This window comes from Perissodus microlepis, chromosome 7 (assembly GCF_051167445.1).
Source record: "Perissodus microlepis isolate ML-2025 ecotype Zambia chromosome 7, ASM5116744v1, whole genome shotgun sequence".
Lineage (NCBI taxonomy): Eukaryota > Metazoa > Chordata > Actinopteri > Cichliformes > Cichlidae > Perissodus > Perissodus microlepis.
In genome coordinates, this window is record NC_140467.1 from 34,900,116 (window position 1) to 34,916,511 (window position 16,396).

Below are 16,396 nucleotides of genomic sequence, written 5' to 3' on the forward strand. Positions count from 1 at the left end.
CCTGCACATGTCCATACACATAGAAGGTCTATTATGCATGAAGTGGTGACCGTGGATGTTCACAGTGTCCAGTGAGTCATGACATCGTGATTGAGGAGTTATAGAGTCTAACTGCTGCTGGGATGAATGATCTGCGGAAGCGCTCCTTCCTGCAGCGAGGGTGTTTCAGTCTCTGACTAAAGGAGCTGCTCAGCACACTCACAAACTCATGCAGTGAGTATGTGAGTGTGAAGCATACTGAAGCATTCGCGAAATGAGTGGCAGCTGTCCAGGTTCTCTTAGCGTCAACTTAGAAAAAAGGGTGACTCACAGCTGAAAGCCACTTAGAGCGTTGCCGTCTGCAGGCTCTCCCTGTCAATTTGTCAAAATCGCCGGGCACACAAAAACAAGTGACAGCAACAAATAAGCAAATTAGAGCTTGTTTTGCTGACAGAGACAAAGTTCTCCACTTATCACCTCTCCACTCCATTCAAAAGTCTCCTACATCTAAACAATGCCTCCCTCCCTTTAGCTTTCCTTTCTTGCTCTTTCGTTCTACTGTTAAGTGTTATTACAAGGGGGAAATTTTGCCAATTTATTATCTAGCTGTTACTCACTTGTGTGTTTAAAGATGATAAACGGATGAGAATCAGATAAGAAGGGATAATGAGATGACAGATCAATGCAAAAACAGGAACATGTTGGAAACAACCTGTTTACATTTTTTCTGACAGGTGAGCTGCTGCAGTTGTGATTAATGACCACCCTCTCTCCAGAAAAAAAAAATGACACCATCTGTTATCTGCACAACAGCACTGGTGTAAACAGTACAAAGAATTTCTGGTCTGTACAGGATTAAAGTGAGTGGGATGTTAAAAGGGGTGCGATTTAACTGGCGCAGAGATGGGTTTGGTTGCTAGCACACGCTAGACAGCACATTTTATTCATTCGTATAAGCTAACAAATTGTTTTGTAATTGTAGACAGCAGGGGCAAAATCCCATTCATATAGTCTCATTCTAACAGTCAATATTTTAATTTAATCACCTTTACTTCCATAAATTTAACCACTCCTACTCCTACTCTGGAGAAATCTATAACTTATATTGCACCATACGAAGTTGCGCTTAAATTTTGGATGGTTGCTCCATTTGCTGGTAGTTGAAATCATGTCTCAGAGGTACAGGTATTCAAATATAAAGAAATCCTAACCATGTGGACCTGTTTGGAACTGTTCAGAGCACCTTGTTCAATTCATGCCACGAAGAGATAAGCCAGTTCTAAATGGTAAAAGGGGGATTAATGCAGTGCTAGCAAGGTTTACCTGATAAAACATCTGATGAGTTTACTTGTCTACGTTGTGTGTACATCTTGGATTTAAACATTTTCAAAGCATCTCAAACAACATGCTGGATCAGTCTGCTTGTTAGCATTAGAGTAAAACAATCAAGCAGGAAAAAACCCTCGCCGTTCAAATTTCAGCAGCTGATGCACATAAGAACTTGTGACAACATGAAAAGATAAGCAACCACTGTTCTCACATAAAGACTACAAATAACTCAGCTGCCTTCAGAGCTAACACCATTGGTTGCATTCCCTAACGAGCCCATGAGATTGTGTTGCCCCTGCCACCAGCATGGATGATGCATTATAGATGGAAAGTGCACCACTATAGTCTGAACAATCCTGAGAGCCGATGAAAAGTGTGTCTTTCCTTTCTTTAGACTGCTGTCTCACAAATGACTTCTCTGGCTTCATATGCTTGTCCTCTCAGCGTCTCATTCACCTTACTTCGGAACAACCTGTTTTGTCTAACCTTTTTAAAAACACATTCACAATCATAGCCATGTGCCTATACAGAGGCAGACAGATGCTCATTTTTCATTCCATGCCTAACTCTGCTCCTCTATTATTCATCTACTAGTGCCACAGTGGAGATTTAGTATAACGCAAGGGCGTGGGATGCTACAAAAACAGAAAGCGAGAACAGATAAATCTCAGTAAATCACATACTTTATGTCCAGTTGCCTTTTAGCTATTAAATCTTCTGAATCATCATCAACAGAATTGACTGTCAGTAGGCAAAAATCATAATGCTCTCTCTTTCTGTGTTTGTGCTCACAAAAGGATGCATACACCACTGCCAATTTTAGTTTAATACCTCTATAGCTTGTGTCCAATCCCATATTCTCTGAAGACTTTGTTCAGTCTTTCAGTGCAGAAAAAAATGCAAAAACAAACAAAAAAAATATCCAAATGGGCTTGATGTAGATCCTTTGCACAGACGACGTGCTTTCTATACTAACCGTGATTGGCTATGGCTAAGTTGGGGAATGATGGCATAGGTGACAGACTGGCCAGGAAAAAAATGATCATTTCACAGACCGATTTTGCAATAAACGAAGCAGTCATGAGTCACTTGCACCTACACTGTGGCACTTTAGTAAACTGCAGCTCCAAAGAAAAAACTGGATAAAAGGGTGGCATGTCAACAATAACACGGGCCCTGTTTTTAATGCACCCCTCCACCCCACACCTTCTGTTGATTTGAGGCACCAAGCAGTATTTTTTTCCCTTTTTCTTTCTTTTTTTAAATTCTTCGGAACAACGTTTTAGGACATCGTCTAGGTGAGTCACTTTTGAAAAGCACAGAGCGGCACAGAGCGCAGCCGGAATGAAACACTAGTCATTAGCATTTCTCCGGATGTGTTCAGGAAGAAGAGAGAAGAGGGAAAAAGAGATTCAACTAAATAACCCAGGAGATTCAGTGGGCTGTGGGAAAAAAAAACAGAGCCCAAAATAACATGGGAGTTGGTATTACGGTTTCATTTTTAGAGTTTTTACTGCTGATGTCTCTATCGCCATGACGACAGCGGGCTGATATTTTTCTCAGTCTTCCATAAACCACTTTGTGTATGCGCTTCAAAAACTAGATCATTATTCATTGTTCTTTTTTCTCCATTAAGCTTCACACTTTCTGTGTGTGCGCATGTGTGCTCATTAATTGGGAAATGTCTGTCTACTGTTTTCCACTACATAAACAGACTAATCTGGTGCCCTCAGTTATGTCCAAAGTGTAAATATCTGAGTCTGATATGTTTACTCTGTAGATAGGAGAGAGGAAGTGGGGCTGTGTGTGTGTGTGTGTGTGTGTGTGTGAGGGTGTGTGTGAGGGTGTGTATGTTTATTGTGTGTAAAAGATGGTGTAGGGAGCAAGCTTGTGATTGGCTGATGAAATATCAACCGGTTATGCATAGAATCGGCGCACACTACTAAAAAAGGTTTTGTTTTACAAACTTATTATGTTCATAAAATTTCTGAAATTTGGACGGAAAAAAATCCTATTCGCATTTTCCACTAGTAAACAACCTGTTCTGGCTCTGGAGCATACAAAAATCTGAAAACTTCTGTTTGCAGTGATGCAAAAAATATGGATAAGTGAGGAATTTTCATATATCTAATAAAAATGTAAGTAAGCAAGTAATTTAAGCTATAAATAAAAGCACTAGCTGTTCATATAGCACTGTGGCGTGGTGATTAACACTGTTGCTTCACATCAAGAAGGTCCTCGGAGGTAAATGTGCTTTGAGGCTGCTGCCTCAAAGCACATTGTGCGCTGTCTATCTTGCGTGCTGCACAATATCGTTTATTATTTAGTATCTACTGTTATCTACTGCTAGCTAGTTTATTGTGATGGTGCTGTTTTTTTTTATTATGTTGCTCTTTGTTGTTTGCTTTCTCTTCTGTTTTTTTTCTCCATGCAGGTGATCCAGGTGTTTTGTTTGTTTTGTTTTTTTTTTTTCTTTCTTCCCCCCCTTCTCACCGTCTCTTCTCCCCTTTGGTTTTCTTTCTCTCCCTCTCTTTCTTTCATTCTTTCTCCCTGTCCTATCCCCCAGTCATGTCTGTCCCGTTTGTAGCAACCGAAAATAAAATAAATTCATAATTATAATAAAGGTCAATCAAATGGACCAATATGGCAAGGCCATGATGATCCACTTGGTAAAATAAATCCACTTGGCATCTTTCTTGGCCTTAAGACAACAATTCTGATGGCTAAAGATCCAAACGGGACACACACAAAAAAAAAAAAAGAAGGTCCTCGGTCTAAAACAGCATACTCCAGCTTCCTCCGACAGTCCAAAGATGTGGACTTAGATTAATTAGTGATTCTAAATTGCCCAACAATGTGAATGGTTGTCTGTCTCTCTCTATTAGCCCCACGACAGGCTGGTGACTTGGTGTGCCCGCCTCTCACCGTAGGGCAGTTGGGATAAGCTCCACCAATCATTAGTTATTATTAATCTCTGACTCTCTTTCACAGTGTCTTTTGTTCTGTCTTCCTCCCTTCACCTCCAACCAGTTTCGGAACATGGCCGTCCCTCCCTAAGCCTGGTTCTGCTGGAGGTTTCTTCCTGTTAAAAGGAAGTTTTTCCTTTCCACTGTCACCAAGTGCTTGCTCAAAGGGGACCTTTTGATTGTTGCTGCTTTCTCTCTATTAGGGGCGACCGTGGTTCAGGGGGTTGGGAAGCTCATCTGTACCCGGAAGGTTGCCGGTTCGATCCCCCAGCTCTCTCTGTCCTGGTCGTTGTGTCCTTGGGCAAGACACTTTACCCTACTGGTGCTGGCCAGAGGGGCCGATGGCGCGATATGGCAGCCTTCTGTCAGTCTGCCCCAGGGCAGCTGTGGTTACAACTGTGGTCTGCCTGCACCAGTGTGTGAATGTGAGAATGAATGAATAGTGGAACTGTAAAGTGCTTTGGGTGCCTAGAAAAGCGCTATATAAATGCAATCCATTATTATTATTCTAACGTCTTCACCTTACAATATAAAGCTCCTTCAGGCAAATGTTGTTATTATTTAGCGCCATATATATATATAAAGGGAAGCAGAAGAGAACGTTAACTAAATAATCACTGGTGAAACTGCGTAACAAATAGTTAGTCATTATATTGTAGCTAATTGAAGCAGATTTTTAAAAATATTACTTATTTTCAAATACCAAATATTTTACCCTGAAATAAACCCTCTTTCTTCTGGGGGGATTGATGCAATAAATGAGTCAATAAATAATAACAGAATTTATGTATTATGTACTTCTTGTAAATCTTAGTGGAAAGCTTTTTAAGCATTTATAACTTAAAAATAGTTTGGATGGTATTTCTCACACACGCCTGCGTGTTACTTCTTTAATGCTGTCTTACTTTTAGAAACGAGTGGTTGCAGACAAAAGAATGTTATCAGCATCTCTGCTGACTACGAATTTAGAAAGGTGTATTATAGGCTCATTAAATGGGTTTTTGTTCTTAGTCCTTTGTTTCCTGTGGTCTTTGTGCTCATTATACTCCTTGCACAATTAACACTATGCTACAAGATAAAACAAAATACCATGTTTACATGTTTTTGTCATCTCAGTTTTTATTAGTTAAGTCCTCCATCCTCAATACAGTAAGTGAGGATTGAGGACAGTGCAAGAAGCCACATGGTGATCAAGGAACTAGATGATATGATCAGACAGGCCAGCTGCAACTATACCTCGATCTTTATGACAGTGCTAATCAAAAGTATCCAGACTCTCTTTATACTGTCTGTTTAAGCCCACATCTGCTGGGATTCATGAAACAACTTGTAGATTAAACAAGAGAGTGTAGGAGCAACAGATAAAGGCCTTAATGTGGGATAAGTGGCAGAAAAGAACCAAAACAGGCCACCCATAATTTCACAGTAGGTGGGCTGCTAACAGCCATCATTTGATACACTGTGTTGATATAACCCGCTTCTTTTTGCCTGCTGAAACAACTGCCCTCATTAAAGACTTAATTCTCTCCCTCCCACCTCCCTTTTACTCTTTTCTGTCTCTCACAGGCTTTATTTTCCTCCCATTTCAGTTCATTTCCCTGATAGCATGTGGATAAAAGAGCCAGCTCCTAGGGCATGCTGGTGCCCTCAGTGACTCTTAAGTGTCTGAAGAGGCCATGAAGCTGTGGCTAGATGTGGCTAGGTGCCAGCTAAGCCACAGATTACTGGCACTATTGCTAACAGTGCCCCGGCTGCCAACACTATGATCTGCTGTTATGGCCTAATTGTTCTCTTTAGCTCTGAGGTGATATACCATGTTTCCCTGGGAGCTCCACGCAGAGCACCAACCAGCTCGTGCACAGAGATACAGTTGACTGAGGTTGGGCCAAATTCTTATGTACAGATCATTTCACACACTGCTTGTAACTTTCTGGTCTAACCTTTAAACAAAGCAGATCTGAAGAGTTTGAAGCAAAGCCAAATGCAACTGGTTGAACAACCTGAGAAATTACAAAAGGAAATGTGAGCATCAAATTTAGTTTAACATATTTCTCACTGGGTAAAGACACACTTTAGAAACCTTGCTCATCATGTGAATGCCACTAATCACCAAGCTTATCCTTATCCTTCCCATATTGCTTTATTTAAGTATGGAATTACTTGGTGGCTGTTTGTCAACTGCACTGTAAATTCAGTCATGCTCAGTGATTTGCTAGAATGAGAAGGGAAGGCTTTCTTTGTAACGTGTCTTCAACTAGGGCCATACAGACACCATAAAGATTTAACCCAAGGAACTCTGAAAAATCAACAGCAAGCAGCACCCTCAATTTAATGTAATCTCGCCAATATCATGAGGAAGCAAATCCAGATGTTTTATTATTCATTGTCTATAAGTTAGAAATGTAAACAACTGCTATACAAAACCACAAAAAAGCAACAAAAAAATTTGCACACACAAATACACAAGACTTAGCATCCCCAAAGTAATACTTCTCCACCCCTACTCCAATGACTATGAAAGATGAAAAGTTTTGAATGTTAAAGGTGTTACTTTGTTCTGTTTTTAAAGGATCATTAATATCTAATCTGGCTGCAAAACTGCTCAAGGTACATACAGATATGGGACTATTAGCTGGTTACGGATTATAATTTGATGATTAAATATTGAGCTGAAGTTAATTGTATTTGCTTTACTTGAAGAAAGTCAAACACACTCGAAGTACTACCTATAGTAGGTAGCTTTATTTACACACCGAATTCATTTACACACGTTTCTCACTGTGAGGAGAAAACTAGTACACCAAGAGATAGTGAAGAGGGCAACAAATGGAATAAAAAGGCCAAAGGCACAAAGAATGAAAGCAACATAGCTACTGTGAAGGAAATGTACTCAACAAATGAATGACAGCCAGCATAGTGAATATATCTCACTTGCTGTGCTTTGGTCAGTGGCTTATGTCATAGACATCAACTGACAATACCAGTTGATCAAAGACATGGTGTTGAGCGATAATTACTTCTGCAGCCTGCAGAGCAGCTGTCGGGTGAAGAAGATTACACTGCAACTGATGTTCTTCAGCCCTGTTTGAGTATTCATTACCACAGCAGCTTAGTAAGTCAAAAGAGGTCAGTAATATTCAAGACAGTCAAGACTGACAGGCTTTTTGAATGACCTTAATCAGATAATGTGGAGGTTTTGGAGGCGATTTTTGAAGTTTTCAGACAAAAGATGATGAGAAAACATCACCTTTACCACCTGCTTTATTATATTATAAATCTCTATGATTAAGATTTGAAAAGAAAAAAAAAAAGAAAAAAAAAAAGTATTTAAACCTTTTAAGGACATGTAAGGTTTCATGGCCAAGACTGCTATGAATACATGTAACTGGGGAAATACAACACAGCCAGGAAGCTTCTGATTCATTGAACTTCCTCTTTTGTTGAGCCCAGAGATGAATATCCCAACACAGACCCTTATCTGACTTGCTCACTGCCAAAACACACTTGAAGGCGCACGACCGAGTATATACTTACAAACACAGAGAGATAATGAGCTGACAGCAAAGCACATGACTGAATGCAATTTAGCAACAGCGGGTACAAAGAATCAGATCAATTTTTTTTTAAACTTTCATACATAGCTAGGCACAATGATGCATTCATCATTTCAAACAAGGGTCATGTTTCTGCAAGGTTACGCTTATGAAATAAAATGAAAATGGTTTGTGGAAAGACAAAGAAAGAAAAACACTAAAACAAACCTTGAAAATTTTGCATGACATTAAAAAAAAAAAAAAAAATAATAAAATATATATATATATATATATATATATATATATTATACACTCAGAAAATATTAGAGAACAAAGTGGTTTATTTTTGCACATAGACTATAAGAGGGGCCTAAAAGCACCAGTGTCAACAATTAAAATAATAAAAGGTTGCTCGATGATGCCGTGCAACTACACAAACTAAAGTTATCTGAGGTCTGTGTGGCCAGTATTTCTTTTTAAGAACACTGCAAGCCACACTACAAATAATAAAGTCATATAATTAAACCAACTAAACAGCTGAATGGATTTCTGTATTTCACCTTCAGGCTAGTCAAAAATGAATCCAGAAACTTTAACTGATCTTTTTCTGCAATTTCTGCAATAAAAGTCAGCAAAAAGCCCTCACAACAAAGTAAATAATGAAGAGCAGTCTTTAAAAGGTTAATACAAACACCGCTAGCAGGGAAAATAAATGTAAATGCAGAAGATTAAAAAAAAATCGGCATTATATGTGGAGGAGTGGAAGTGAAAATGTTAGGTGTCTTGTATTTACGGTGGAGTCATAAAGCCATCAGTGACTGATGACTAATTATACCAATTACCACGACGGCAAAAACAAACTGTCCCTACCCTTTGGTGACATCAGGATGAGGAATTTGTCACTTCCTAACGTGTTTGGAGACAGTGGGCGATTGACGACTTCCATTTGTGTCAAGGAACCACTGAAACACTTCAAAAGCTGAACACTGTGTGTCTAGGCTCTGTTTATGTGGCTGTTTACTCTCTGCAACACCTGGAATTAGCCCAAGGCAGATGTTGACCCACACAGAGCCTTATGTCCACCCTCCCTGCACTCATTTGCCGAGTCAGTATTCAGCCTATAAAAATGGTAACTGTCCTCTTACACAAATCTAGATACAAAAATACAAAAGTAGATTGTTCGCATTTAGTTCTGAGACACAGAATCAACACCAAAGCTTTATTTCCCGCCCCAGCAGAAAGATTAAATATACTGACTGTATTACAAGCCTTTTAGATGTCTTCCACCCACCTTTTATTTTCTCATTTTCCCCCTTATGATTATTATTCTTTTGTTGTAAGCTGTGAGGTGCTGGTCTGTTTGTAATGAAATCCAAATGGAGAAGGAGCTGGCTCCTGGCCGTAAGCTGGAACTGCCCTACTCCCACCCCCCACTCCTTCTCCTTCTTCCTCTGGGGAACAAGCCAGAGATGAAGGGAATGGGAATGATGGGTAGAGATGGACTGATCGATGTATGAACACATAGAATGAGCGCTAGAGATTCATAAATAGATAACAGAGATTCAATTGGGGGAGGAAAACAAAGTGCGAGAAAGTCTCTCAGAGAAAGCTTATAACACTGGGGGCCGCTCGGAGGGTGATGGGAAACTATGTGTGTACGTGCTGCAGGAAGAGGCCTCGCAAACTGGGTGGGAACACACGCGCTCCAATAAGACCAGAGGTTGTGTGTCCTGAAGAACACGCGTGTGTGTTCTGTCAGTTCTGTCACTGGAGGAGTGTACTTTGGATCAGTGCATTGACTCACCGAAAACAAACACAAAATTCTGCAGGCCAGAGGATCGGAGGCACGCTGTATCCAAGACAAACAAGCAAAATCATGAAAATATAGTTGCATTGACTGAGGCCCAACCTTACCACCCCCACGCCTCCATCCGCCCCCTTCTCTTGCTCTATTGCACACAGACAGTCTGTCCAGTACACACAAAATCAATTACCTTTTGGCCCATTATTAACAAAATAAGTCAGATGGACAACTCAAACAGCTTGTGTCAACAGCGTAACGTTTCTCCCCTGAATGCTTTATTTCAAACCAACAATTAATTCAGCTGCCAAGTTCCAAAAGAGCTGCTTAGTGACACTGCTGGTTCTAAAACTCATATTTTATTTAAGCAAGTGAAAATCTAAATACCGCCCTGTGTAGCAAATTTGCTGCAGAAGAATACAAGTGACAACTTTGGAAATTTCATGAAAGAGACAATTGTTCTTAAATCAAGGTGAAAGCCAAGCTGTTGTCATGGCCATATGCTGTGTTTTTGTCTGCCTATTAGCAAGATTTTGCAAAGACTAATATGCTGAATTTCACTGACATGTTGGAGAGGTGGACCCATTACCCATTAACCACAAAATGATTTCTCTTCAGGTATCCTTAAGATCTGTGTTTTTGCAGTGTAGACCTTTGTAATCTGCATCTCCAACAAGTATTTTCTGCTAGAAAGGAAGGATCACATTTGATTTAAAATGTCTGAGCCTGGAGAGATGATTTTCAGGAAGATGCTAGATCAAACAGGGATATGGCTCATGGCTGAATTACCAGCATGGGCCATTTTTCATGGGGTCAGGAGAGGTTGCAGAAAAAAAGAGAAAAGAAAAGAAGAAAGCGCAAACACGGTCAACTGAAGCATCTTGAGCATCTGCAGGTCCTTAAGTGGAGCTGACATATATGTGGATCAGAGTCTATAGATGCATGTGTCTTACCCCTCCCCAGTGCACATGCTTTCACATTTAATTTTTCCCCATACTTCCTCTCCTCTGTTACTGTTTCCTTCAATGTCTTTCCACATCTTTTATTCTGCCTTTGCTGCTCATCACAGGGACTCCCCAGAGGTGGAGGATAATCCCTGTTCGGAGCAGCAAGTCTTTTATGTCCTGGGAAGACACACTGGTTAGAGTGCTGCCAGTTCTTTTTCCTCTCTACTGATACCTCGATCAGCTTCCAAGCCTTGCTGTCTCCCGCTCCCTCTCTATTTCTTAATGTTTGTGCTTTTGAACATGTTCTTTCATTATAAAACCCATTTCTTTTGCCAGGGATGCGACTACCACTACTAGCCTATGTTTACACAGCATCAGCAAAACAAAAACAACGGAGTCGGATGCATCTCGAGGTATTGGAGAGGAATCTGCCACTGATTTATTCTATGCACTTATGTATGCTCTGCATGTTTTCTAAAGCACCCAGTCAAGGTTATTTTAAAAGAATGTAATAGAATTGACTCTAAAAGCTATGTTCATGCAACTAGGACTATTATTTACTCTTATCAACTTCAGCAACTCAAGGCCGGTAGCTGCCCTTGGTCACTGAAGATTTATTTGTCATCCAGAACAGCCCCAAAAATATATTGCTGCATATTTCAATTGGTATACCATACTCTAGCCGAATTCTTTTCAAATCAAAATCACAAGATATAAAATCACCATTGAATATTTATTTTGGTCCAGGTTACAATGGACTCTAAAAAGTTCATGTTAACTACAAAAAAGTCCCCTATAGAGCACTAATCACACAAAGGTTGTTATTTCTCTGCCTTCCTATACATCATTCTTGGAAAGTCCAGAAGATTGTGGCTTTCAAGGAACAATGTAAAAAAAATATGCAGCCCAACACCAAAAACAATGTGTAATGTTGATGAAAAAGCCAAAGACCAGCCAAATTTAAGGGGAGTTAAGCTAAAGCAGAACCTCCAATAATGCTTGTATACAATTGCAAGTGCTTCTTTATTTCCAACAGATTCACAGCCCTGCTTAATTTTTCAATTGTAACTTATAAACATAACATTAGTGAGCCATGACCTCCATCAAGCAGCCTGTTCAAATTAAGTCTTGCTTGAGATTGAGTTGGTTACAATGGCGTCAGATATTTAATCAACAGTTTAAGCACAAAAAAAAGGATAGTTTTTTTAATGCAAATGTTTTTTCTCCATTTTGGTAAAGAAATACACTTTGTATGGTTTCTTTAATACTTGTATTATTAAAGTGAGGTTTTAGTACAGTTTTATAAACTGAAGGCTGAAGAGCCAGGTTAAACTTACCACATAAATTCACAGGTTGCTGTCGTTTAACGTTATTGAAAAGAAAAAAAAAAAGTTACTGTGTAAAAGCAGACATCTGATACATAATCTTGACCTTAAGAAAAAATTACAATGACAGACAATAAACCCTTATAACAAGCTATTTGGTGAAGCACAAAGACTTTTTCAAAGCTTTGAAAAAGCTTCACTATTCCTTCACTATCAGGAATTTGTTTGCGTTTGGTCAGTGCAAAGAAATCTGAATGGCATCGACTGACAACACCTCAGCAGCTCTTAAGTGACAGTTACTATATGTTTTTTAACCAGGCTTGAAAAAGGAAAATCTTTGTAATAAAATAAAACATATACATGTTGGAAAAGCTAAAACATGTGATCCCTTCGACTAGTCTCAGGTGTACACAGAAACATGGGAAAAGTTTTCAGGCTTTCAGGCAGAAAATGAGTCATTCTTCCACTCTTACCACCGAACAATGATCCCTCAGTCCTATCAAAAGGTTCCTTTACTGCATGATACTTTTTTCCGATGATGCAATGATGCAGCACAGATTTTCTGTGACATTTGTGCTGGGAAAGTAATTTTCGAGAAAGTCCTTTCCCCATTGCTAAAATCCATATTTCTTCTTGCCTGTGCCTCTCATGGCCTGGATGCCCGTGAATTACGTGTTGAGATTGGCTTTGTGACAGAGGCCAAATAAAGTGGGTGTTATGACTGGCATGTAGAACCACTCCTGAGAAAAACAGGTGTCGTTCATTGGCTTACACCAATGTGCCCATAACTGCAGAGCCATGTGATTGGTGGAAGGAAGACACCACTGCTCAGAGAGGAAGCCGCTGATGCCAGGCGTGTTTGTGGGCATGGGGCAGCGGAGGTGAAGGGAGAGAGGGAGGATGAGGAGGGAAGCGGGCGCCGCAAAGAACAGACCACCTGGATTACAGGCCTCAAAGGCCAGCCTGACAGAGTCAATCTGAACAACAGTGAACAGAAGACAGCCAGTCTGCTGACTTCCCCTCTCTTGCATTTTCACTGGCAGTCTGCCAACAAACACATGCTGCCCAGCAAAACTTTCAAAAGAGGCTTCAGCTCGGGTTTTTCCACCAACTTAAAGGGCTTTTTTCCCCCCTTTGCCCACTGAAAAGCCAAAGTAAACTGATAGACTCAAAAACACAAATTGCAATATTTAAAAAAAAAAAAAACATTTAAAAGAAAACTTCAAGCCCTCATAAGATGCAGAAGCAATGCTCATATTGAGATAACAATCCAGCATACTAGGGTTAAGAGGATAAATACATTAGCTGTTGGCAAATACACTGGGATTTACTGGTTGATGGACCAACATTAGCTGACTGGAAGCTTTTAACATACCACTCAACCCGATCACTTACAATTTTTTCTTATTTTTATTAAACAAAATTTAAATACTCACTTATACACTGTCTGTAGTACTGCGAAAAGTATTTGTCCCTTCCTAATTTTTTTCCTTCTTTTTTAAATCCATGCAAACAGTGGGGTGGAGTCACCAGTCCCCCTAAACCTAATAACTGGATGTGCCTGCTTTGGGAGCAAGAACTGCAATCAAGCATTTGGGATAACAGACAATTAGTCTTTCACATTGCTGTGGAGGAATTCCATCCCACTCTTTGTACAATTGTTTTAATTCAACCATATTGGAAGTTTTTCTAGCACCACTCTGAAACCTTCATTTGTTTTTGGGTTGGTTTTTTTTAGCGATTCAGAGATATACTTGCTGGTGTGTTGCAGCAAATCATTCAGGTACATGTTTGACGAAGCGCTTTTAATGAAATGCTGTGTTAGCTTTACACCAGATGTAACGGGAATAAAGAGTCTCGTGTTCGATAGAATATTTTTACATCTTGATGGGAACCACCAATTAACATTTTCATTTTTTTTTTTTTAACCTCTTCTTAATTTCAAGAATTATCAGAATCCAGCAGTGGTTTTTTGGGGGGGCATTTTTGCCGAATCTCTAATTGTTAAATCATAAATTCTGACTTTAACTAAGGCAAGTGAGACCTTCACTTTTTTAGATGTTGTTCTGGGTTCTTTCATGACCACTGAGACATTCTTTTGTAGGCTGGCCACTCATAGGAAGGTTCACCACTGTTCTCCATTTGTAGATAACGGCTCTCGCTGTAGTTCGCTGGAGTCCCAGAAAGGGTTTTGTAAACCTATCCAGACTGACAAATGCCAATGACTTTGTTGCTTACCTGTTTTTGGATTTCTTTAGCTCGTGGCATAATGTGTTGCTTTCTGAGATCTTTTAGCCTACTTCACTTTACCAGACAGGTTCTATGTACGTGATTTCTTGAATCAACACGTCTGTGACTAGTGAAATTGAACTCAGCTTTCCAAGAAACAAATGTGGTTAGCTTTGATTTAACAATAGCGGCAATTGCTTTTCAACGTAGGGCTTGGGCCCTACGTAAATTTGGAGCTTTTTTCCTTTAATAAAGGAAATTGTCATTTAAAATCTCATTTTGTATTTACTCAGGTCATCATTGTCTAATACTAAAATCTGTTTGATTATCTAAAACATGTTAGTGTGACAAGTATGCAAAAAATAAAATGGCACTGTGTATGAGGTCTTAGTGTATTCATACTGTTTAGTGTCCATGTGGGCTTTCACAAATGAATCAGTCTGTAACTTCTACAGACTTCGCCCTTTACCCAGACAGATACTCCAGTCTAGGCAAAGGCTTTAGATGTGGTGCAAGAGGAGTCATTTCTTCACTTCAATCTATTTTCTTTTCTTCATATTTCTGCCTTTGCTTTGAGAAAAATTATTTTTCCTACACCCTTGGCACTGCATCCTCCACTGTGAGGTCACTCTGCCATATCTAACAAGGATCCTTAGGGCAACGAGGGTGTGAATTACTCTTTTCTTTATCCTTGTTGCATCCAGAAGTACAACACAGAGGAGGAGACAAAGAAATGAAAACACACAACCTTCAACAGAAGACAAGGGCTCAACCAAGTCAGCAAACTAATGGGAGGAGGCCACTGGCAGATAACTTGCACAAACAGGCACACTCCTCTTTACCACACACATACTGAAGTGTTTTGCTTGGACTCAAATCCTTGCGATAGGGAATGTTCAGATGCCTGGCTGCCATCTTCTCTCAGCTGAGAAAATGCTGTCCTCTTGCCATTGGAGTGTCAGAGGAGGATAGTGAGGAGGACAAGACTCCCGCGGTTGTATATTGCCTCTGTAGATAAGTTGCACATTTTTCATAAACACACACAGATGCAAACACTCACCAATTAGACGAGCAAGTAGCAGGCCTAAGTTCCAACCCCCCTGATCCCCCTATCTACCCACCAATTGTTTTAAGTCATAAATATGTTACCACACATGCAAACACACTGCAATGATTTGCCATGCATGACAGCATGGGTATGAATACATAAACATAAAAGAAACCATGAAGCCATCAACAGATTATTAATTTCAAAAGCCCCACGTACACCCACCCACCCACACACATCGGCTTTTAGAGTTAAATTATAAAAGATGATTTGCCTCGCATATATGCTTCAGCAAGTATCTAAAACACATAGACGAGGAGGATAATAAAAAAGAGCAAAAACAATAATTAATCACTCAATTTATTCAATGGAATTTTATTTGCACATGGCATATTATGTATTTATGTAACCACTAAAAATACATTAGAAAATGTTTACAATTTTTAACCATTAAGTGGCTTCTTTGCTTGGCAAGTGACCTGTAAAGTCAAGAATTCACAAACCGACTTATCTTAAGGCTTGTTAAGCCTCAGCTTTGTTAAACAGAAAAATATAAACAAGGGAGGATGACACCTCATAGAAAAGTTGCAGTTCATTCCCCTTTTCTGACAATCACTTGATTAAACTCGAAATGCAACATGTGTTTGCCTATTTTGAAAATAGCAAACTGCAGCTCCGCTATACGGCTATGTTACAGAGCGGCATGAAGCAGGATATCTGACAGACAGACAGAGGAACCAATCTGAGTGCTGTGCAGCTCGGCCCGACGCTGATTGATAGCTGGCTGTGGATCCTGAGGGGCATTGAGAGTTTAATCACCCATAACTGCAATTACAGACGAACACGTCAGACTCATAAAGCACTGAAACAAGATGAGCGCCTCCTTCCTCTCCTCCCCTCGGCGCACATCATCCAAATTCCACTAAAGCTCAAGGAGGAACAAGGGAGCTGAAGGCATAACCTCAGAGAGAGACACACACAGAAAATCCCTACCTAGTGCAAAGCATTAGAGAGGAATTGCAGAGCATTAATTAGTACTTTTAATATACTTATATGCTATAAAACAAGTCATTATGCACTCCACTTGTAGTACTGTTACCTTGTTGTGAAAACGAGTGGGTGTGCCATGTTTCTATAGAAGACATCTACTGTAAGGATCTCGAGGAGCCTTGATATACAAGATTCAAAAAGACTTTACCACAGCATCAGTGAACATTAACATATCAAATATGCAAAGCC

General features: G+C 39.8%; 1 protein-coding gene across 3 annotated transcripts in view; it reads right to left on the bottom strand.

Moving 5' to 3' along the window:
* The window catches only part of rxraa (retinoid X receptor, alpha a), a 106,622-nt gene that overhangs the window by 48,791 nt on the left and 41,435 nt on the right, over window positions 1-16,396 (bottom strand). The window contains exon 1 of one of the 3 annotated variants that reach the window (XM_084934801.1): window positions 12,354-15,307. The exons of the other annotated variants lie outside the window; for them this stretch is intronic. Within the exon in view, the coding sequence (XP_084790927.1) occupies window positions 12,354-12,492 (139 nt within the window). The 5' untranslated portion in view covers window positions 12,493-15,307. Of the gene's footprint in view, window positions 1-12,353; window positions 15,308-16,396 lie in introns of those variants that run through there. 3 annotated transcript variants of the gene reach the window in all.